Source organism: Lycorma delicatula, chromosome 1 (genome assembly GCF_047948215.1).
Source record: "Lycorma delicatula isolate Av1 chromosome 1, ASM4794821v1, whole genome shotgun sequence".
Taxonomy (NCBI): Eukaryota; Metazoa; Arthropoda; class Insecta; order Hemiptera; family Fulgoridae; genus Lycorma; species Lycorma delicatula.
The window spans coordinates 201173076-201197217 of NC_134455.1; the positions used below are offsets into that span (position 1 = coordinate 201173076).

At 27.8% G+C, this 24142-nt stretch overlaps 1 protein-coding gene across 6 annotated transcripts in view; it reads left to right on the forward strand.

Annotated features, from left to right (window-relative positions):
* The window catches only part of LOC142327464 (uncharacterized), a 154896-nt gene that overhangs the window by 114002 nt on the left and 16752 nt on the right, over positions 1-24142 (forward strand). For 4 of the 6 annotated variants that reach the window (XM_075370567.1, XM_075370585.1, XM_075370593.1 and 1 more), the window contains 2 exons: positions 8445-8638; positions 23049-23129. In XM_075370567.1, coding sequence (XP_075226682.1) covers positions 8445-8638; positions 23049-23129 — 275 coding nt within the window. The remainder of the gene's footprint in view (positions 1-8444; positions 8639-23048; positions 23130-24142) is intronic. The other 2 variants (XM_075370600.1, XM_075370609.1) reach the window with 1 other exon arrangement.

Genomic DNA, 24142 nt, shown 5'->3' on the forward strand with positions numbered 1-24142 from the left:
TTATTTTCCCAGTTCCAGTTTTCTTAAAATATCACATTTATCAATATATTCCATCAATTCCTATTCAAGTACCATTCATCTCTTCAAGAGTAGATCCAATATTTTTTGAAGGATTCCAGTATGAAAACTGATATAATAATTGGAATTTCTAGCCTAGAAATCCACCCTGTTGTAGGAATTAATTAATCAAATTTAAATTAAGTTCAGAATAATGTTATATTTTCTAATTTTTTTTATAACACAGAATATTTAGACATAAATAAATTTTGCTTGCATTCTCACTTAATGATCATGGAAAAATGGATCCTGTTTTAACCTGTTTTAAAAAGCACCTGAATGCAGTCACTTTTGAATCTTCTGTATTCTGGTATTGTCTCTTACACTACTTGCACATTGCCAGCCAATATTAGTTATGTGCTGTTGGGACTTGAGTGAAGTTATGTTCTTTGTTAATTATTCATGACAATTAGTCTGATTAAAAAGATGAGAGATATCTGTAAACATTTTGTTTGTGAATTTTGTGATGGACCTATTCCTTGGATCTTGAATCAAGATCCAAGAAGGAGCATGTTACATGGATGGATCTAAGGGTCCATGTTACTCTTGCTTCAAGATCCCTTACTCCAATTTTATGATGGTGTCCTGTTCTATTTTATTTACCTGTCCATATCATCTGAAATTGTTTGTTTCAAATTCTTCTATAGTCTTTGTACTCATATCTTACATAATCTCATTTGCTTCCACCTTTCCATTAAATTTATTTTACTTTATTTCTACTTCCTTAATTCTGCTGTGCCATAGGTAATTCGTCTCTGTCCTTGATAAATACAGCATAGGAACATAATGCAAGTGTACATTATTGTTATTTCTACTCTTATATCTTTATCCCATATTATAGTTATTTATCTGAAAAGTAGTTATCTGTCTTCTGCATATTTATACAGACATCTCTTTTTACTGTGCATCCTCTGAAAACATTGTTCCTGGTTATGTAAAATTCAGATCTCTATGTGACTTGTACAAATTCTAACGTTAACCCTTTTTTCTTTTTCTTCCTCTATCTTATATCATAAGATTATTTTCTTCATGAGCACCATACCACAACTCGTTCTTCCACTACAGTCTGCTTCCATCTGATAACCAGATCTTCTTACTCATCCTTTTTTCCCCTATAGATTATCATTCTAACAGGCTTCATATATATGTATATTTTAATCCTTTTTTTGTGCCAAATCCAGTGCAATAATGAAGAGTAATGAAGACATACAAGACCTGTTGCTAAAAAGCACCTCAATGCAGTCACTTTTGTATTATCTGTATTCTGGTATTGTAACTCTTACACTATTCACATATTGCCACCCAATATTAGTTATGTACTGTTGGAAGTTATGTTCTTTGTTAATATTCATGACAATTAGTCTGATGAAAAAGTTGAAAGATATCAGTAAATATTTTATGTTAAATTTTGTTTTGAATTGAGAACTTTAGCAAATCAAATATATCTACAGTTTTGACAAATGATTATTTCACAATTTTATAATTCTACTAAGTTATGGCCCATAAAACATGGTGTGAAATGGTTTATAATTAGAGTAATAATAATCTAAAACAATGAAAAATCTGCTATTGAATCATCTGATTACCTTGGAAATGTGCATGTAATAGCATTAAGGAGAATTATCGGCTAAATGTTGGTGAAGTATGAATTTTTTTAAATTTATTTCCTTGATTTCAATCAGAAAACTGAACAGTCAGTGCATTCTGGCAAAATTTTTACTGACTGTATAACCAACAAAAACACATTGTCTGTTAGCTCAACTAAAATTGTTGTATACCATACAGTTTTTTTTTTTTTTTTATAGATTCCATGTCTTCATCCTCTGAAGTTTCCTCTACCTTTTAATGATCATTATAAAACAATTTTGAGATATCTAGAAACAAAACTATTCCTTCACAAATTACACTGATCATCTTTCCACTGTTGAAAATTGGTCTTGAAAATTTTAATCTCTCTCTTCTAGTCAGTAGGTACTTCCTTTACTTTCTGTAACTTGTGAAACCTCTTAAAATTTTTCAAAACGTATTTACCAATATCTCATTCTGTATTTAACATTTCCATTGTCACCTCATTCATTATTTTTCCAGTGATTCATATGTCATTTCTTTTTATAAACCATTTTTTCACTCCTTCAATGTTATGGAATTTTGCCTTTTTTTTGGTCAGCAAAAAAGGTAGAGAAATAACGCAACAATCTATTTTTTTTTAAATAATTAATTTTCTTTTTTGTTGCTGTTGACTTAAAATCTCCCATTTCTGTATTATATTCCATCCTTACAGGTTGTTTGTTCTGCTAATGTTCACATTTTGTTTCATCATACCAAAGTATTCAGTAACTTTGTAATCATTCTAAACTCCAGTAAATTCCTTCCGACATTATTCTCTACTCTTCTCACCTTCACCATCTTTCTTTTCCATTACCATTGTGAAACCATTTACCAATCATTTATAAATAAATTAAGATTTTATCTGTATATTTTTCATTTGCAAATAAGCGTGGACAAGTAATCAATAATTTATTTTATCAATAATTTGATAAGTTATTTACCAGTTATTTTTGACCAGTTATTTTTTATCAATAATTTATTTTAAGTTCTGAGAAACTTCTTTTTGAGTTTGCTGATAACACTGGTCAACATGATTTTTGTCTCACGAGTACCAATAGGTGTACTTAATGCAGTTTTTTATCCTGTTTTCAAATATGTATTCAAGATTTCTCCATTTCCCAATTTCTCCAAAACCCACAGTTTTTTTTGTTATTTTTCTTTTTTTAAATATTTTAAAATGATTTTTTTGTCCATTTGTCAAGTAAAAGCTCCTAGAGCATTGTAAATATGATGAAACCAAATGAGCTAACTAAAAGGGTAGTTTTGCTACTGTTCTGCAGGTTCGGACATGTACAAACGTGATCTAGTGTAGCACACATTCAACAGAATGATGTCAGTTGTGAGATAGTAGTGAACCAGTAATCATGTCATTGTGAGTGCTTTGTGTGTCTGAATTATTGTGTTTACATATGTACAACTTTTATTTCTTTTAATTAGTCATTAGTTACAAAATGCCTAGAGTTTGTTTAAATCATCCCAACAATTTTTGTTATGTATATGGTGAAGTGACACTCAAGTCCCAAAGACGAAACCTTACTCGATTAGTAAAAAAGTGTTATGAACTTTATTTTGAGTTTAAAGTCAGAGTCCAACCAAGGGCTTGGACCCCACATATCTGTTGTTTTCGTGTTCTAGGCTTCTCACTGCGTGGAAAAATGGCACATGCCACATGCCATTTGCTATCCCTATGTTTTGGAGGGAACCCAAATATCACTCTTCTGACTGTTATTTCTGCTTAACAAACATTAAAGGGATTACGTCAAAATCAAAACATACATTGGTGTACCCTAACTTCCAATTTCAATGAGACCAGTTCCACACTGTGAAGAATTGCCCATACCAAAGCCTCCAGAACATGTGACATTAGATAAGAGAGATCAGAGTGTGATGGAAGTAAGGAAGAAAAAGAAACAAATTCTGGTGGTACAGCTTTTGAACAAAGCAGTTCATCCGAGCCTCATTTACTAACTCAAGAAAATCTTCACAAATAAGATCACTAATGCATGATGAAAAGTTTGAGGAACTATTCAATCCACTGGAGAAAGCAGCTTGGCAAGCATTCAAAAATGTTACTCAGAGTTTTATGGGAAATTGAAAGGTGGACAATTACCGTGAAATTGTCAACAATCTTGTAACATCTTATAAAAACTGGGGTTGTAATATGGCCTTAAAAGTACACTTCCTGCACTCAATATCTTGGTGCAGTGAGCAAGGAACATGGGGGAACACTTTCATCAGAAGATTTCAGCTATCAAAAAGAGGTATCAAGGCAAATTGAATCCTAGAATGCTGGCCGATTATTGTTGGACTATCAAGAGGGATGCTCAACACCTGAAATATAGCAGAAAATCATCATTTCTTACTTTCTAGATGAGTCAGATGTTTGAATATTGTGTAATTAAGAATGCATAAAATGTTTGAAATATAAATGCCTGTTTCTCATAAATCTTGTGTAATGGGAAAAACTGATATCATATTTGAATTCAGGAAAAGAAATTCTTTTTTGTGCCTTAATGTAGCTTAAACAATGCACCCTTTCACCAGAAAGTTTGTAAATATGATTAAAAAATTCAGTATTTATATTTACTGATAGAAAGTTTGATCAGTTGATAACTTTTTGTTGCATATGTTGTATGCAGATATTGATCCAACTAAAAATTGTATAATTGCTAACAACAGTTAATCTCAAGCTGTTACTCTAAGAATTATAAACATAAGAGAATGCTTACTTAATATGCTAATTAATATCTATCTGTTATCATTGGTGTTTAATAAAATTCTTTGATGTCTAATATTTTGATTTAGTATTTGCATTCCCAATATAAAACTTTGTTTTTCCCCTTTTTCTGTTAAAAAGAAATCCCTAAACTTAAAGTTATTATCACATTTCTGATTCTCTTTAACTGATGTTTTAGTTAATACAGATTTCATTTTATAAACAAGTATCATTTTTTTTACAATTTTATTTTAGTTATGTTTGGAAATAATTACTAAATTAAAGTTTAAATAGAATGTTTTAATTATTACTAAAAAAATCAATGATTGATGCTAATAAAATCAATATGCTCATAGAAAGATTTTTTTTTTAATTTTTCAGCTTCTACAAAGTACTAAATTTTCTTAACACAATTTTTAAATCATTTTTTATTTGTTAAAAGTAAAATAATATAGTGTGCCTACCTCTAACTTCTCAGAATCATTTTTTTTTTCCAGAGTATTAATGATTCTGATTTTCAAATTAATATCAAGAATGAACTTAAACAAATTCAGAGTCCTTGACTTCAAAAGATGCATAATTTCTTGTACTTTACATAGTTTATTAAATTTCATTTTTTTATGGATGAAAAATGTTTTATTAAACTAACTTCATCTTCTGGGTTTATATCTGTCATTTGGTACTAAATTGACTTTTGGTTATGTAATTATCAGTGCACTCTAGAACTCCAGAATTGCAGGAATATGTATCCTAAACATTATTTTTATATAACATCATGAAAACTTTCAAAAAACAACACTCAAAATTCCATAAAGATAACCGTAATTCTGTTATAAGAAATGAAATGAAGAAAGATAACAGAAATTTTTTTCTGTTATCTACATAGTGCATATAGTGAATTTCAGTAAAAAAACAGTCTTAATATACATATGTTTAACTATCAACTCTGGAATGTTTTTGACTCTTAGCTAGTACTATGATCAGCTCTTCTAGTAGTTGTCCTAGAGGAAGATAAACTAGGGCAAACGTTAGTATCAGGAATAGATCCATATCATAATTGTGGGGCAGCAACTTACTGTTTAATTTCCCCCCCCCCCTTATCTGTGGGAATTGTGTGAAATTACCCAAAATATTAAGTGAAAAGTGTCAGAAATTAATTAATTCCTAATAATCTGCAAGTGGATAATTTACTTTGTGTGATTGAATGTTTATTTAAAAACTGTTTTTTAAGGCAAAGCAAAGAAGAAAACTATGACTTTGTAACCAATGACTCAAAGTGTACGTGCCTTTGTGTAAAAGAAATTTTGAAAGTCAGGAAGATGAGCATTATCTAAAGGATTTGATAGGTAGTGTGATACAGTGGATAGACTTAAGTTCAAGGATGTAATTATCAGTTATTATTTACTAATAAGCTTTCACCATAAACACATTTCTTAAATACCAAGTCATTATTAGTTTTCATTTATAGACATAATTTTAAGATATTTATAAAAGCAAATTGCTTATTTTTTTTATTCTTACTTCTTGTCTCCTTATCTTTAGAAAACTGTTTATATTCTTGTCTATATCTCTACTACTGACAATCTCTTGTTTAAGATCCATATCCTGAAACAGATGACAGTATAGGCAAAGAGTGAATCTTCTGCAATAAACACTTAATATGATTCTGTAATTTGATCTCTTGATTGTTTTTTCTGTATACTTATCTTACATAGTTTCATTTGTTAGTTACAAACATTAAGCCCCATTTTTTTACATATATTTCTTTTTCGTACTAAAATCTTTTTTTCTAAATTAAAATCTCATCAGCAAACAGTATTCCTGAAGATTGTAAACGTATTATTCATTTTAACTTCTTTTTTTTTAATTTATGGTTTCCTTTTTTATATGAAATGAAGTGTTCGAAAGATGTGGTTTTTTTCTATTATTAGTGCTGTCATAATCATTTCAAGTAATTTTATATGCTATATGGATAATGTAATAAATTTGTAAATGAGGTTATTTTTTTATTACAGTTTCTTACATGAAGAATCTGTACCTTTGTTGATTCAAATAATTTTATAGTTTGTAAACACCATTATTCTAAGGTTGCTTTAGTCCTTTCTGATCTCAGTAATACCATCTGTGTCAAGATGGAAATAATTGGAGGTATAACACACCCTAGACTAAGGTTTCTGTTTATGGTATGTCATATTTCCTAGATCCATTTTTAAATTGATGTATTTTATATGTGTCCGTTTTATTTTATTAAAAAGAGTTTTTGATGCTTAGTTTTGAGTTCTATATTTTAGATCTTTAATGATCTTAAAAAAATTGAATTTAATCCATGCAACATTTATAAAATTAAATCGGTTACAGTGTCCAAGAAAGTTTTTATTTTAAATGGTAGTTTTAAGTAAATTAATAATATTAGGTTTGATCAAAAAATATATAGAATTTTAGTTTTTCTTAAAAAAAATTTTATTTATTTATCACTATTGATTCTGTTACCTTCAAAGTTCTCTTTGTTCAGGTATAATACTTGTACCAATGTCTGGTGACATTCGCCATGTCTGGCAAACATGGCCCCCTGTGATAGGCATCATAATAGTGTTATTTTTGGCCAAAAATTCATGAACAAGCAGTGAAGTATGACAAGTGCCATGAATTGTTTTGCCACAAATCCAGGCATTTTCTTCAGATTGCCTCATGCAATCAGCATGAACTACCTGGAAGCAATAGAACTTCTAGGTAATAATCCTTATTGATTTTGATAGTGATTAAGCATTATCCATAATTATTTTCTTCACTTTTTCAATATTTTTATCCGTTGTTGGTGTGCTGGGACATCCAGGATGCTCAGCATCTTCATGTCTCTCTTGCAAATGTTTGTACCACTTGTAAACGCTTGTTTTATTCATAGAAGAATCACCAAAGCATCATTCAACATTTCCAATGCAGTGCTGCACTTCATTTCATTCTTAAAGCAAAATTTAATGCAAATTCTTTGTTCCATTTTTTCCACAAGTTAAAAATCACTGACCATACCAAAAGATGTGTAACCATTTTGACAGCCAGTAGTGAACCAATGTAAACATTTGTTAGGGACAAGTGTACCAACACAAAAGAAACTTGTGACAATTGGACTTACACAGCCTGGGAAATTAAAAAGTTCCACATATTTATTTTTTGATCATACCTCATAACGAATAAATATTCTTTTTAATTTTTTACTTTTATTCATAAAATATTAAATCATCTCCCTTGATAATAATAAAAAAAAAACAATAACTATATTTTTGATAATTAATAAATAAATCACATATCCTTGTTAGAAATCAAACTTGGAACAACTTGAATCAATTACCCCCATTTCAACCACTATACCATCTTGCTGGCCAATACTGACAGCATTATGACAATCTGTTTGTTGCAGAACCTTCTCAATTTTGAACTCAAGTAATTTTCTGCCATTAACTGCAGTTGTTTTCAGTAAATTATGTAATGTTTATGAGCAGCTGTTTGTGAATTTAGTAGGTCAAACTAAAATCAAATTGTCTTTAATATAATTTATGTTGTTCCAGGAATACGTTACTGGTAAAAACTTACTAGAATATGAAATGTGACAATAACTGAAGCAGGTTTTATTACAAAATTTCATTAACGTCAAACATTAATTTTAAAAATATTTCTTCAGAAATCAAAAAATTAAAACATTTGACATTGAGAATTAATTGTAGCATGTTTGGCAAATACCCTTTTTTTCAGAATTTTTTTAAAATTTTATACTAATTAAATTCTAAATAAATTATTTAAAATAAATATTTTTTTTAAAACCAATTTTATTAGTTTAAGATTAAAGATTAGATATATGTACTAAACGAAATGTATAGATTTTATTCATAATGTTCTTAGTTAAATTTAAATTCACTTATTTAGTTATAGAAATAACAAATGCTTTTATGTGTTATAGTTTAGAGGAATGATGTTCCAGTGGTCACATGGAGGGCTGTGTTATTTGCATGGCCTTCCGTTTAGGGGATCTGCTATTTGGATATGTTTGTTTATATTGATTGTCTAATAGGAATGTGCAACAGCAAACACAGCCGCAACAGCAACAATCGCAACAGCAACAGCAGCAACCACAGGATGGTATGGGTCCAGGACAACCAACCGGATCAGGACAGCAGTCACAAGGCCAAGGTATGCCTGTTGTTGGTCAACAGCAACAAAGAGTAGAGAAGAGTTTATTGCCTCCCCCACCTATGGTGGCACCAGGTTTGTACTCAAGTCTTCCCCTCCCACTCTTTGGCTGCAGTTCCTTCCTCAACCACAGCATATAAGCAGCTCTCTTCGTAACAGTATCAAATATATGAATGTCCTATTGATTTTCTTTATCATATCAGTTACTGTTTCCTTTGTCATAACTAATTTTGTCTAAATTGGCTGCAGTCGGTTACATAATTTTGGTTATTAAACCATTACGATGACATTCTGATCAAAATGTTACTTCTATTTTAATTGCATTTATCTTCTTCTATATCCATGTTAGTAGTGAAATGATTTCTCTATGTATATATTTGTTATCCATTTCTAATTGCACTTAATTTTTCTGCTTACACAAAGAAAAATTAAAAAGAAATGAACTGTTTCTTCCGTTACTTAATTTTACTTATATCAATCATTACTAAAACTTAAAATATAAGATACTTCAAAAAAAATTTTCCTGTATAAACCCAGCACTTAATACTTTCTTATTACTCGTAATATTTAACGTTTGGCTCTGATTTTATACAATAAAAAATATCTGCTGAAAAGTAGTTAGCGTTTGTTGAGATTACTCTTTTTTTTACATAGTACTAATTTGTAAGAAATATATAATTATGTAAATAATAAACTATAAAAATTTAATAGAATGTAAATGTAATAAATAGATAGAGTATGTTGTAATTTATATATGTAAATTAAGACAATATTCTCTTTTAGATGCCCTTTTTTTAGTTTACTTGTTTGGTTTATAGCTTTTTGTGAGGGAATGTTTCTTTTATTAGTCTTTTGTGATTAATGCAATAACTTAGGATCAAGGAGGAAAGAAAGATTTGAAACAAAAGTTTTAGAGAGATTATTATTGTAATACTTTATAGTTTTTTTCTGTATTGTAAAAAAATTTACAATTTACTTCAAAAATGTACTCTTCAAAAATTACTGTGTTAATAGATGGAATGTGAAATATATCAATCTTTCTTAAATTGTTTACAAAACTTTACTACAATTATTATCTTCAACAAGTTTTGTTTTGTTTTGTTTTTACTATAATTTCAAAGTTTACTGAGTTGTCAAAGTATACAAGAAATTAATCATTATATCAATTTTGTTCAGGAATTATTTGGTTGTCATATATATTTTTTAAACAGCTTCAAAAAAGGAGGAAGTTGGTTATCAGTTTGACTGTATTTTAATTTAATGTATGCAAAACATCTGTAACCTTGGTAAATATTTTCCTATATACAAGCATATTGCTCACCAGAAAAAAAAAAAAATTTCAACAACCCTTATTTTTGGGGTTGGGTTTGGAAAAATCAGTTATAATTTCAGAACATCGTATCTTTACTTCTATGAAGTTATGTTTTTTTTTAATTGTAGTGGATAAATTAATATTTAAATTGTAGTATGCTTTTTTAATTCTTACTATCTGTATTAAAAAAAAAAATACATAAAATTGAAAACTAGTACCCACGTTACTAAATTCTAGATTTTATTTTTAAACTTGTATAATTGGCAATGAAATATCAATTCTATAATCTATAGAACACATTTTCCTGAACATTTTGCAAAAAGATTAATGAATTTATCTTTTAAAGAAACAAAGTTATGATATTTTGAAGCGTGATAAATCATTTTCAGAAAACATGTGTTTTCCAAAGTATACAATGAAAAATATAGAACTCACTTAGCAATATCTTTTAAAATTCTCCTGCTTTATATTAAAAAAAAAAAAAAAAAAAAAAATTATATTTTTTTAAAATAATTAATGAAACCAGAAAACACTATAACATTTGCAGTAAGATTAGAAATTTCCCTATTTTCAATACAAAAACAATATTATGTTTGGTAAAATTTGCCATCCTATACAGTAAACAAACTGAGACGCAGCACAGGTCTAATGTTAGACCTTATACTTCTTTTTTCTGTTCTTCTTCCATCAGATTTTTAAACCTCAAGATTCTTCTCCTTTTTTGGTACTCAGAAGATCTTGCCCATTTCATCCACAGCTTTTGTTTACTATCTCTCTTCCTTTCTACAGCGACTTGGTTCTACCAGGCAATAGAGCTTCATGGATTTAATTGTGGCAATATTTCCAAAATTGAAACCATTGACTGCTTCAGCAACACTGATTTCAACCAATTTTTTTGTTACATTTTTAGATTTTTCACAAATGTGCCAAATGCAACTATGCAAATTTTTGTTGACATTTTGTGTGCACCATTGGATACACTGTTTCAGTAGTGAAGGATCAACTAATCTCTGATATATTGGGGCAACATATCTTAAAACTATTGTGTAGAGTGGTGTAAGGTAGCCAGTATTACCTGTTTCATTGACTCAATGTCCTTACCGACATTTACATAAATTGCACTTTTATAATATCTTGTTAATTTAATAATAGTGCTTTTCTTTTAAATTCCGTAGGTTTTACCACCTAATGTTACTTTTTGAGCACGATAGTTTTTACTATTGTTCTCAGGGATATGTCGTTTACACATTCCTGTTTTTTAATTTAGTTTTATTACCATACACACACATTCAAACTCTGAAGATGTGTAAAAACACTGGAGTCACCATCACCAACAACAGTGGAGTACCGTGACTTATAGGAAAGGACCACTTTCACAGAATCTCTGTAGTGACGGTTTCTATATTTGGGGATGACCTGTCATTATTTTGCCTACATTCAAGCTAGTGCCCCGTATATCAGAAGAAAAACTCAGGACTGGTTTTTAGTTACGACACAACTTTGACAATATTTGATAGCACCGCCAATATTATATGCAATATTAGTCTATTACCAGGCCGGTGTCAACACTAATTACACATCCAACTCTGTTATTTGATGTATGCCCTCTCTTATGCCATGTACCATCATAGCTAACAGCAATATCTAAAGTTTCATTCCCTGTTAGTGACAGATTGAGTTGTTTATAATAATCTTAAACAGGTTTGTGAGCTCAGGACAAAGATTGGATGGAATTAGATTTACAAGCTGAATAAATTACACATGATTGTTTGTGAGACGTTTGGTGGGAAAGGGGATTCATGTCATTATTTTACAAAATTTCTCTACACACTGTGGCCTCTCCCAGTTGACAAAAATGCATGTATTATTCGTTTATTTGCATCAAAGACACCTGAATTTTCAGAGAAGTAAGTGAGCAGGAGTCAAATTCTTCACAGTGTTTATACTGAACAACAAAGTTTTACGCAAAGCCTAATCTGGCTTTAATTACAAGTTCAGTGTTACTAGTTAAACATTTAGGGCAAGTCAGTGTACTTATTAATGATTTTAAAAGTTTGTCTTATTCTGAAGCATCCTCATGCATAATGTCTGACCGTTTCTCAGTTTTTTCAGTAGCTGACTTGCTAACCTCACTTGTACTACTACAAAGACTATCACTAATAGAAACTGTTGATTGAGATGATTTGTGCAAGTTCCACTGTTTTTAAATAGCAAATTTAGCTTTATTTTTCTTAGAATTGTTAGTACTCTTTTCTTTTTTTTTGGTTGACTGCTTTTACCCGTAATGAAAGAGTAACTATATACTACTACCGTTAGACGAAAAACTAAATAATCTGTAAATAAACTATAACAAATAGTTTATTAAAATTGTGGTTGGCAGTCACATCTGAAAACACAGCAGGAACAAAAAAGTAAACATGCCTACCAAACATAATCTGATTGACTAACTTTTAGAATAACTGCTATCATGATTGCTCTAATAACTGACTTCAAATTAGAAAGAAAAAACCACAAATTACACAATACACTTTTAAAATAATTAATGAAACCAGAAAACACTATAACATTTGCAGTAAGATTAGAAATTTCCCTATTTTCAATACAAAAACAATATTATGTTTGGTAAAATTTGCCATCCTATACAGTAAACAAACTGAGACGCAGCACAGTGGCTGAATGCTAAACTAATTCCCCCCCAAGAGCAGAGCAGTCAAATATCAGTTCATGAATATCAGTGTTCATTTGACTGGACCTCCCCGCAGACGCACAGCTCATCAGCTGCCAGGCAGAACCGAAACAGATATTGGTTCAAATTAACATGGTTGGTGAACACCTGGGCACCAAGTTGCCCTTAAAAACATACTCGAGGCATACCATCCCCTCAGATCCCGTATAAACTTGTACAAGGATCTTCCCTTAGTCGTGGTGTCCCATTCCAGCTGCCATGTTTCCATCACAAGGCTCTGCAACCTCTTTTGCAGGTGGGAGATGAGCAACTAAACAAAATTTAGATCCGGTTTTTATAAGTGTAGCATTAGTGGCATTAAATTGTGGACAGAATTTAAAAAAAACTTTTTTTTTTTTTTTTTTTTTTTTTTACTGTTTGTACAGTGGTCATAGAAAATTGAGCTGTAGTATGATGAAAGCAGTTACCAAGTTACTTAAAATTTTAATATATTAAGACAGTTAGATTTAGGGCAAGAGGATATTCAACATCATTCCAAACAGTTTTTGCCTCCTACCTCAAAAACTCATTGATCAAAAGAGCTGAAATTTGGCACAAATATTTTTAATATATAGCCAAATATATATACGTGTGTACCCAACAACATCTTTTATAAAATAAATAAGTGTGAACATTTTACATTTTAAAATTTCAAAATGGCCATTTAAATATTTTAACCATTATGAGCTCTGTAACTCAGTTTTATCAAATTATTATTTTTTTTTAGGTAAAATGTTAAACATTTTATTATGAATAAAATGACACTTCATTTGTTCAAATTGAGTGATAATGGCAGAAGTGAATCATTTACTAACTTAAAGTAAATCACATAAATCATGCATGAAAATTTTCAGGCACAAAATTGTCAGCTACATAATTTACAGCGCTACTGTGATTAACATATTTAAATGGCCACCATTTTGAAATTTTTAGAGGTAAAATTTTTAAATTTATGTATTTTGTAGATGTTGAGTACATGTCTTCCAAAGTTTATTAAAATATCTCAGTCTATTCTTAAGATATAAAATTTTATTGAAAAAATACAAATTTATCCTCCTGAATGTTTTTTTTTATTTTTATACATTGAACAGTCTTTTAAATTTGCAACCCCCTGCCAAACTACATACATCTTCTGCAGTAGCTTTAGCTATAAGGGAAAGTGTGGTGATCAGTTAACATTTTGCGTGTAGAGGTTTTTTTTCAAACCTTGGATGTTTTATGACCCCCTTCTAACTGAAGATCACAAAAATAAATTATACACATTTGTATATATGTTGGTCTGTATTTTGATAAAAATGTCTGGTCTGCCTGGACATTAAAACTATAAAATTGCCTCCAATGTTTCTATATGTGGGGAATTGATACATTAAATTTTGAACTTAGACAAGGAGTAGGTTATTTACTGCCATTTTAAAATTTCATCTTATGGGGAAATTGAGAGAACTTGAGATTTAGTACAATGTGTTTACAGAATTGAAATTTTAACTCAATAGAATGTAGAGAGGAGGATATAATTAGCTGAAATTGCTTTAAAATTTTGATTATATTTCCAAAACAGATTACTAAAAACAGTACTCTGAAAAAATTCACGTCAACATAGTTCTGAATTCTATTAAAATTTAGCCTCAATTCAACAAGGAATTCAGCTGTTCTCAAAATAATTGTCTAAAATTTCCTTTAACTATTTCTTTGCCAGCTTAATCATTAAACACCAAATTAGGCCAAAGTATTTCTACGGATGAGATCTTAATTATATTAAGTTGCCCCTGCAGACAAGCAGGTAAGGCAGTACCAGATTTCACATTTTATTAGATTTCTTTTCATATTGTTCAATAGATTTTGTGTTAAAATACAAAATTTAATTAAATATTTCCTTGTAGGGAGTTGTAGAGGTTATTATTTTTTACAAAGGTAAACATTGCTACATTTGTTGCTGTCTACTACCTACTAAAATGTCACCAGAATCTCTAAGAACACTAGAAACCATTTCTAAAATTTTTTACCAAATTTGTTATCTAAAACTAATTTCAAAATTGTTTTCTATTTGTATTTTATAATTGAGTTGATTGATTTTAGGTAAAATTAATAGTCGTTAACATTTAAAAATCCAGTGGCATATTTGAAATAGAAATCTGTGTAGGTGAATCCAGGAAGTTATGCATTCTTTGCTGGCTTTTATGTCATAAATCTTGTTTAGTTTTTAAATAAGGTATAAGTGATGCATTTATTCTTTTATTGCAAGAGTAAATTTTTTAGAAAGAACCATCATTCTTTTTCAATTCACTAAAATATTTATAAAAAATTACAATTAGAAATCTGAAACTTCACTATGTTTATTTTAAACAAAAACTAATTTTACTTATAATTCAGGCAATTGCCTGAAAAATCACTTCAAAAATATGAGTTCATTTTTACATATAAAATTGTTGTAAAAGCATTTTATATTATAAAATTGACATTTGCATATACTTTTTACTATACGGATATTTTTTATATTTATCACAATCATGAAGCATCATTAAATTTTTTATAGAGTGGAAAAATAGTAAATGACAATTTAAAATGCTGTAAAATAATTTCGTGTATATGATCAGGCAGAGATGAAAGTATTATTAGTATAAGTTTTATATTTAGGTAATTTCTTATTTTTAATAAAAAAATTGTAAAAAATGGGTTCTAAAAATGAAATTTTAATTCTTAAGCATAATAATTCCTTCTGGATTTTAATGTTTTCAAAAATGTAATACTTACTATAAATTAATTTTTTTATCAATTAGTATAAAATGCCTTTTACAGCAGCTTCATACAAACAAATAAACTGAATACTGATGGTGTCTTAATTTTCCTGAATTACATGCATTCAGTGTAGCTTTGAAAAAATACTCAAATATTATTAAATTCTAATAATTTTTACTTTTATTTTTTATAAATATTAGACATTCTAACATTTATGGAGTTTAGGAAAAATGATAGTATTCCCTTTCTATTTTACTGTAAAATATGAAATTATATTTCAATGCACCTACTAAGAAAAAATGGAATATTCAATTTTTTCTGAAAAATGTTTTTTAAAAATGTTATGAAAAATATGTTTTTTAAACTTTTATTTTAAGTATTTTCCTCTAGATTCATAGCATAATCTCAAAAAACTATCGTGGGAAACACTCCTTCATAAAAGGGAAGGTAAAATCGAGAATCTAAATTGTGACTTTAGTTATTTTTTATTGTACAGAGGTAAACAAAAAACCAACTGCAGATAATTTTGTAAACTTTAGAAGCTCTGATAAAAGTTTTTGAGTAAAGTCAGTACGGTGGACCAATTAAAAATTTCCCATTTTACCTCCTTTTCCATTCCAGACTATCCCATTTGCAAAAATTCTCCAAAATCTTTGTGAGTCAAACTAAACATGGCAAAAAAGACGCTGACTCTTCATTATTTTATTATTCTATATAATTTTTTGTTGTTTTATTAATAATGAATATAAACCTTTCTTTTGCATGTATTTATTAAAACTCTGCCCAGTTATTTAATTTGAATTTCTGATACAGATTTGAATTGTCATTATTTCACCACATTAGAGCACTTATATGAATATTTTAAACAAACTTTGATGCAGATTCACTCATTCTTCAAGTATTATGAGCCTTCCTTTATAAAGTAATATAAATCAAAATATTTTTTGTATTTGGCTGCCAAATTTAAATTATGCTTCCAATATGGCTGTGATGTAAACAGATATCAAGGACAGGTGTACCAACATCATGAAAACTTACTTTTATTCAAAAATTATGATAATTTTTTTTGAAAAGGATCAGCAGTTGAAGGTCACACACTGGTATTTTTAACATATTAATTTTTTCCAACAACCACTATTAACACAACTAACTGAAATACATATTTTTCATCTGAATAATTTTTTTGTATGTATAAAGTTCATGAGTTTTTAAATTTACTTACTTTAAACACAATTTCATTCTATTATTGTGATCATTCTATTTTTTTAAATTATTTAATGCATGGTTACAAAGCGATATTGTACTTTAGAAAAATGTTAAATAAGGTTTAAATATCTACTTTTATTGATATGTTTATATTTTTAGTCCATATATAGTAGTAGTAGTAGTATTAGTAGTCCCACTTTCTGAAGTTATTAGATGGAAAACAAAAATTAAAAGAGAAAATCAGTTTATTTTAATCATATAAATATAATCCAGAATTAATACACAAAAATAATGTAAAACAATAAATTTAGAGTTTAGTTACAATGTATATATATGTATATATATATATATATATATAAATTTAAAGAACTTGATCAACCTAAGTTCACAACAATAAATAAAATATGATGATACCTTTTTTTTATCATACATAGAAAAACATTTTTACAAATTTCTCGCATCCTTAGTTGTAATCCATTTTTTAAATTGTTCACATAAATTAACATATTACACATAAACATTATCAAGAATAATAAAAAATGTTTTTCTCTCTTATAAAATACAATAAAACTTAGTTCATTTTTTTTTTTTTTAATATAAATTATAAAAATTAAAATTAAACATTTTTTAACATTTAAAATTAAAAATTAGTTAAATAAATAATAAATAAATAGTTTAAAATAGAATAAATATACGTGTAGTCTGGCTAGCCAGTGCTACATTACTATTCAAGACTACACTTCATTCGCATTCATACATATCATCTTCGTTCACCTTCTGAAGTAATACCTTATGTGGTTCCAGAGGCTAAACAGAAAAAAGGAAAAAATGCTACATTACTGTACAGATTTGAAATAGATTGAATTATACATTAACAGTGTCAGAAAAAGTGCTGCCTAATGCAGCTTTTATAATCATGTCATCTTCATACTGTGTTTGTAGGTTGATCAAATTAAATCTACTTTTATATTTATGTACATAAAATTTCTCAAAAATGTAGAGCCCATTATTTGCATTCATATTATATATTTTGATTTCTAATATTTCCAAATTTGTTTTAATATCAGATATTGAATGTTTATTATTAATAAGATGGTTAGAAACATTAGAGAAACCCAGTTTTCCATTTTTATAGTATCTAAAAGCTCAGAAAATTTAGTTTTGTAAGATCTATTAGTTTTTCCTGTATAAAAAATCTGATGTGGACAACACATTACTTCCTTGTATGCCTATTTAATTACATTACACATTTTTTTTAAATGAAAAGTACCTTTTACTTTCTTTTTCCTGTTTAGCCTCTGGTAACTACCGTTTAGATAATACTTCAGAGGATGAATGAGGATGATATATAATGTATGAGTGTAAATGAAGTGTAGTCTTGTACATCCTCAGTTCGACCATTCCTGAGATGTGTGGTTAATTGAAACCCAACCACCAAAGAACACCGGTATCCACGATCTAGTATTCAAATCCACGTAAAAATATCTGGCTTTACTAGGACTTGAACGCTGTAACTCTCGACTTCCAAATCAGCTGATTTGGGAAGACGCGTTATCCACTAGACCAACCCGGTAAATGAAAAGTACCTAAAATTTTATTTCATTAAAAACATTGATATTTTTTCTTTTTTTTTGTTATTGAATTATTATTCATAGTAATTTTTTTTTTTTGTACAATGAGAATTTAGTAATTAATAATAAATCAATATATTTAAATTAGAAAAAGTTAAAAAAAGGAGATAAAGTCTCATTCGAATCGATGTGCCTTCCCCTAAGATCCAAATTCTCATTAATTAAAATTTTATTTGGCTATAACTCTGGAACCAATGAAAATAAGTACCACTTATGATATATCACACAAAAACTCTCAATAAGGGCTTATTACTGCAGTTAAAAATCCAAATTACTTGTATTATTAGTATCTTCGTGAATTGCTGATTAACAAAAGTTTCAGATTTCTGGTGTGTCGTAGAAATAAAAGTTAAAAATAATTAAACTATTCCAATTAGTGAACTTTATACTGGTTACAAATGTTAATTTCAATCTTACAGTGTAAAATATTCAGTTTTTATATTGGATTATTTGGTAAATAGTAAAAAATGAAAAAAGAAAGTCATACAGAAAAAGAAAAATAACATGAAGAAATATAGCTCAAAAAAATCACAAGAAAATAAATATGAAGAGAAAGAAAATATTAAGAATAAGGGAAGAAAAAAAAACCTAAGAGAAGATTATAAAGAGGAAAAAATGTTAAAGCCAAAGAAAGATTAAGAGAAGATTATAAATGTAAAGAGGAAAAACATTAAGACCCAGGAAAGAATAAGAAAGTTAAGAGAAGATGATGAATATAGAGGGAGAGAAAATTTGAAAACTGGAGAACATGTACACAAATTAAAATCAGAAGAATTATGTCAAACCAAAGAGCAATTAAATGATTGGCAACAAAAAACAAATAAATGAAATTGTGATCAACTCCAACTTAGGAAGAATATTGTCTGACAATATCAAGAGGACCAATGAACTAAAAGATAAGAATTTTTTTGCAATTTATTAAAGATCGGTTATGTATGCCTCAGTGTATATGTTGTTCTTGTGAGGGTCTATTTTTCAGTCAACTATAATGTAGATAAAATTAAACAGAAATTCCAGAATAATTAAATAAAATTAAAACTAGAAAATTCAAAAATACAATTCTAAATTATAATTTTCAATTAATATTTAATAATCAGATGTTTAACCAAATTTATTACACCACATACGTAATGATGCCTCTTAAATTATATGTACACAATTTTAAAAGTACATAAAATTTTATTTCACTAATAACTTCTGATTTTCTTTTTCTTTTTTTTTGTAAAATTGTAAAAAATTGTCATTTTTTTGTAATTATTTATTGTAAAAATTTTCTTACAATCACAGGTTAATAATTATTAATAAATCAGTATATATAAATTTAAAAAAAGGAAATGAAGACTGATTCAAAACGATGTGCCTTCTCTTGTAAGATCCAGGTATTTCATAATTAAAATTTTATTTGGCTATAACTGGAACCAATGAAAATAAGTACCACTTATGATACATCAAAAAGCTGTCAATGAGGGCTTGTTACTGCAGTTAAGAAAAAGTCCAAAATCCAAATTTCTGTGGATTTAGGGCCTTTTTGGACACTTTTGGTTCAGTCAGTTGCAATCAAAAGGAGAGGTGCACAACTAGATGTTACGACTGTCCTGAATCCAAAATTTCATCTATGACTAATTGTTTAATTTATTTTCATTATATTTTGTATAATTAACTGCTCTATTAGCCGTGTTTGTATAAGTATTAATTTTAAATTAAACAAAGAAATAGATATTATAAAACAAATTGCTATATATAATGGTTATAGTGAATTTTTGGTTGATAATATATATACAAAAAACCAATATCAAAAATTAACAATAATACATGTATAATACCAATAAATGACATACAAAAATTGACTGTATATATTTAAAATATGTATATACTGATAACATTGTTGAAAATATAACAAAAGTTTGATAAAAAAACTTTCTCTAATTTTTCTGACCATCTTATTAATAATAAGCATTCAGTATCTGATATTCAAACAAATTTGGAAATATTAGAAATCAAAAAATATAATATGAATGCAAGTAATAGGGGTTTGGACATTTTAGAGAGATTTTATGTATATAAAGTAGATTTAATTTGATAACCTACACACAGAGTATGAGGATGAAAAATTATATAAAAGCTGCAGTAGATCGCAGCACCTTTTCAGACATTGTTAATGTATAATTTTTTTAGTTATTCTTGATAATGTTAATGTGTAATATGTAATTTGACGTGAACAATTTAAAAAATGGATTACAACTGAGAATGTGAGAAATTTTTTGAAAATGTTTTTGTATATATGATAAAATAAGGTAAGTGTCATCGTACTTTATTTATTGTTCTATACTTAGGATTATCAAGTTCTTTAAATTTATAAACCAGTACAGAGGAATATGATTCTTAAAAGAATTGATTTTACAAATATATATATATAAAAATTAATTTTGTTACAAAACAGAGAAAATATAATCAAAGCTGCTTTAAAGGGAGCTTAAACACCAGTAAAATATAAAATTATAGTTAATATACAAAAAACCGCATACCAATAATTCAATTTGCCATGTTCAAGCACTTTCAGAATTAAATTCCATCTTGATTACCACTTGAATAAATGAAAAGAATACAGGATTGAACCAGTCTCTTCCTAAAACATTGTCAAAATTAAATCCAATTAATTTCTATGGAGTAACCACACTTCACTGTAGCAGACCTATTTTTGATCAACAGTTAGAAGCACATGAGGGTAATAATCAGGATTGATAGGTAGGCAAAGTGAGGACAGGTGTGATCTTCAATTGCCAATTGATTTAATAAGTACGGGAGATTATGAAACTTTTTGTTAAATGATGCATACTATCTAACAGGTATGTTCTCTTTTAGTGATTTATAAATGAATGCACATATTTGAAGCAATACATTCTTACATTTGCCCTAATTAAAATTCGCAACAGTGCAGTGGGCACAAGAAATAAATAACAGTGTATTATATAATATAATAAAGTGCAAAAGTTATATTTTCCTATTAAGACCATTAGGTGCAGTATGAATACCTAATGGAAGATCAGCTTTTTGTAGTGTATTATAACAAATAAAGCAAATTCCCACAAATAGCATCTATAAATGGAAAAATATTACTTAGGAAAAGGTTAGCGAGCAGCTCTTGTCAATATATAGGGAGATGGATTGAGAGAAGCACCAGTTTATTGCTCTGGAACTTAGGAATATGTTGAGTAAATGCCCTGTTGAAGAAAGAAATAAGCAGTGAAAACAAAAAAATTGTGCTCTCTTTTCAGGCTGTGTTACTTCAAGAGAATATAGTGGAAAAAAGTAGTATAGAGATTAGTAAAAAATTAAATAAATAAAATAAAATAAAAAATTCTGAAATGAATATTTACTCATAATAATATTTATGCTTACATCTTTTTTTATGTATTTTTTTTCATCTACATTTCAGATGTGATAGGCCTTAAAAGTGGATGTCATTTAAAAAGCTCTAAAAATTTGAAGTATTTAACAAAAGTAAAATTTAATTCTCCCATTGACATATTAAAACAGAATGACTCTCATTCAAAATACTACTTCCTAAAGAGATAAGCTTGTTTTGAGTATAAAAAAATTGTATTATTGGTAAATAATTATCTCTGAAAAATATAATTTTTTATCTCTGATTTTATTGAAAAGAGCTGCTTTTTAAGATAAGGTTATTAAATAATGCTCACTATTATTATATAATATTGCAGCAATTTTAATCCAGTGGTACCGTTTTGTAGTGTTATTGAAACTTTACATTTCAGGTGCAGAGGAGTTATGCTGAATTTATTTGTAGTATTCTGTATTTTTAGAATTATAATAAATGAATTGTTTTTTTTTTTTTTTTTTTTCATTTTATGTTTGCAGGAAACTTGGATGATATTTTAAACTTTTAAAATAACTTATTTTACTCTTTTAGTTATTTTATTTTATATTTTGTGGTAGGGGAAGACAGCAGCCATGTTTTAAAATTGTAATTTGTTGTATTCAGTGTACTAATTTTTTTCTTTTTTCAGCTAATCCATTTAACTTAAAACTATCAGTGTATATTAACTTCAGTATTATTTTACTAATATTTTTCTTACAGCATTTTTATTTTTATTATTTTACTGATGATGCTTCTTGTTGACATTTATTTTTTTTTTTTTTTTTTTTTTTTTTTTTACTTTCTTGTGTGATTTATAGGAAAGTTTTACTTAATCCACATTATGTGAAATTGTGTTTTAGCAACATTACACATCTATACTTGCATTATCATTCATATCACTTGATTTTGTTTCTTTCGTTGTTCAGTCATGTCTCTCAGTTTTTCAGTTTTGTTAAAAAGTATTCATTGGTATTTACACTCCATAGAACTTTAAATTTCCTTTTTTTTCATGGATAAGTTTACCTTTTATAACCATCACAAATCATGCTTATTTAATTTCTCTAATTTTTAGGTAATCTTTTTTCTAATTTTCAATTAAAATATTGACAATTTAATTTTATTGTATTTGTTTATTTTTATTTATTTATTTAATATTTGTAAATGTTATTTTCATCAGCTTATTTTAGTAGAATAAGTACATATTAGTATAGTTTTACAAGTATTTGGTTTTCTTTCTTATATTATTTCTACAATCTTTTTTTTTACTTTTTTAAATGTTTTATCAAGCACGATAAAATTTTTAAATTTATTTAAATTCTTTCAAATGTTCTATTTGCTTATGTTTTTTTCTTTACAGATCACCATGCTTTACTTCAGCATAGATTTGTATTCTAGCTGCCTGTTAAAAATTATGTATAATTTTTGTGTGTATATAACTTTACTATACTCCTGTAAATTATCTTCCCTTTTTTGAAGATATTTTAAATGTTATACAGGTGAGTGGCAAGGTACATCTCAACATCAACAGTCTCCAGATCAACATCAGCAGCAGTTGCAAGATCAGTCTCCAACCAGAGGTAATGTTTGCTAATTTTATCATAAATTTAAATGTTTACAGTTAGTTATTATTGAGAAAGATTTATTCATCAAGCCTAATTTAACCGTCCTGTGTTGTTCACTTTTTTCTTTTTTTTTGAGGATGATAATTCAGATGTTTAAACTAAAAACTAACTTTTAATGGTTAGAGTTGAATCTGCCAAACAGGCATCATACTTTATTGTTTAAATACATAAATATTATTTGATTGATAAAGCATAAACAGCGCGGGCAGTTATAGTACATCTTAGTTTATGGAGCAAGAAACCAGTCCATCTCTCTTAATCATATATTGCCTGATAATAATTGATTTAAAATTATTAACATATACCAGTAAATAAATAAAAGAAAATTGTAATGATAATATATTATAAAGATTCATATTATAACAATTGAGTGATGTGGTGTAAATAAATTAATAGATCTTATTTTAGTTTTTATTTAACTTTTTGGAAACTGATATATACAATGACATAGTATGTTATATAAAATATATAATAAGTGATCTGATATAAAATTAGGTACATAATTTTTTTATTAGATGTGATGTAGAAAATGAAACTGAACATTTACAATTTACTTTTGATTAATTATTATAAAAGATTTGCTGTACTTCCATTTTCCAATATTTGACTAAGACCATTATTAAAAAATCACAAGAATAAATACTCTGTGATCTAAACGTTTTCCAGATATCCTGTGGTTAATTTCTTAAAAAATAATCCTAACAAACAAAATCAATCAATCTATTGTGGAGGTTTCATTGCATCCTAACTCTAATCAGCTCTTTTCCAAAGCTCATTTTGACCTTTTGGATTTATATCTCTTAAAGGGAGATTTTATAAATTCAAGTTTAAAATCGTTTTTATGTAATTTGTTAAAAACTGACAATTCCCCCTTTTAGTCCTAAAGCCCAAATACTGTATATTTATATTTTTAATTATAATCAGAGTTTCTTGGAGACATTATCATTATATATACTGTAAAAATAGTA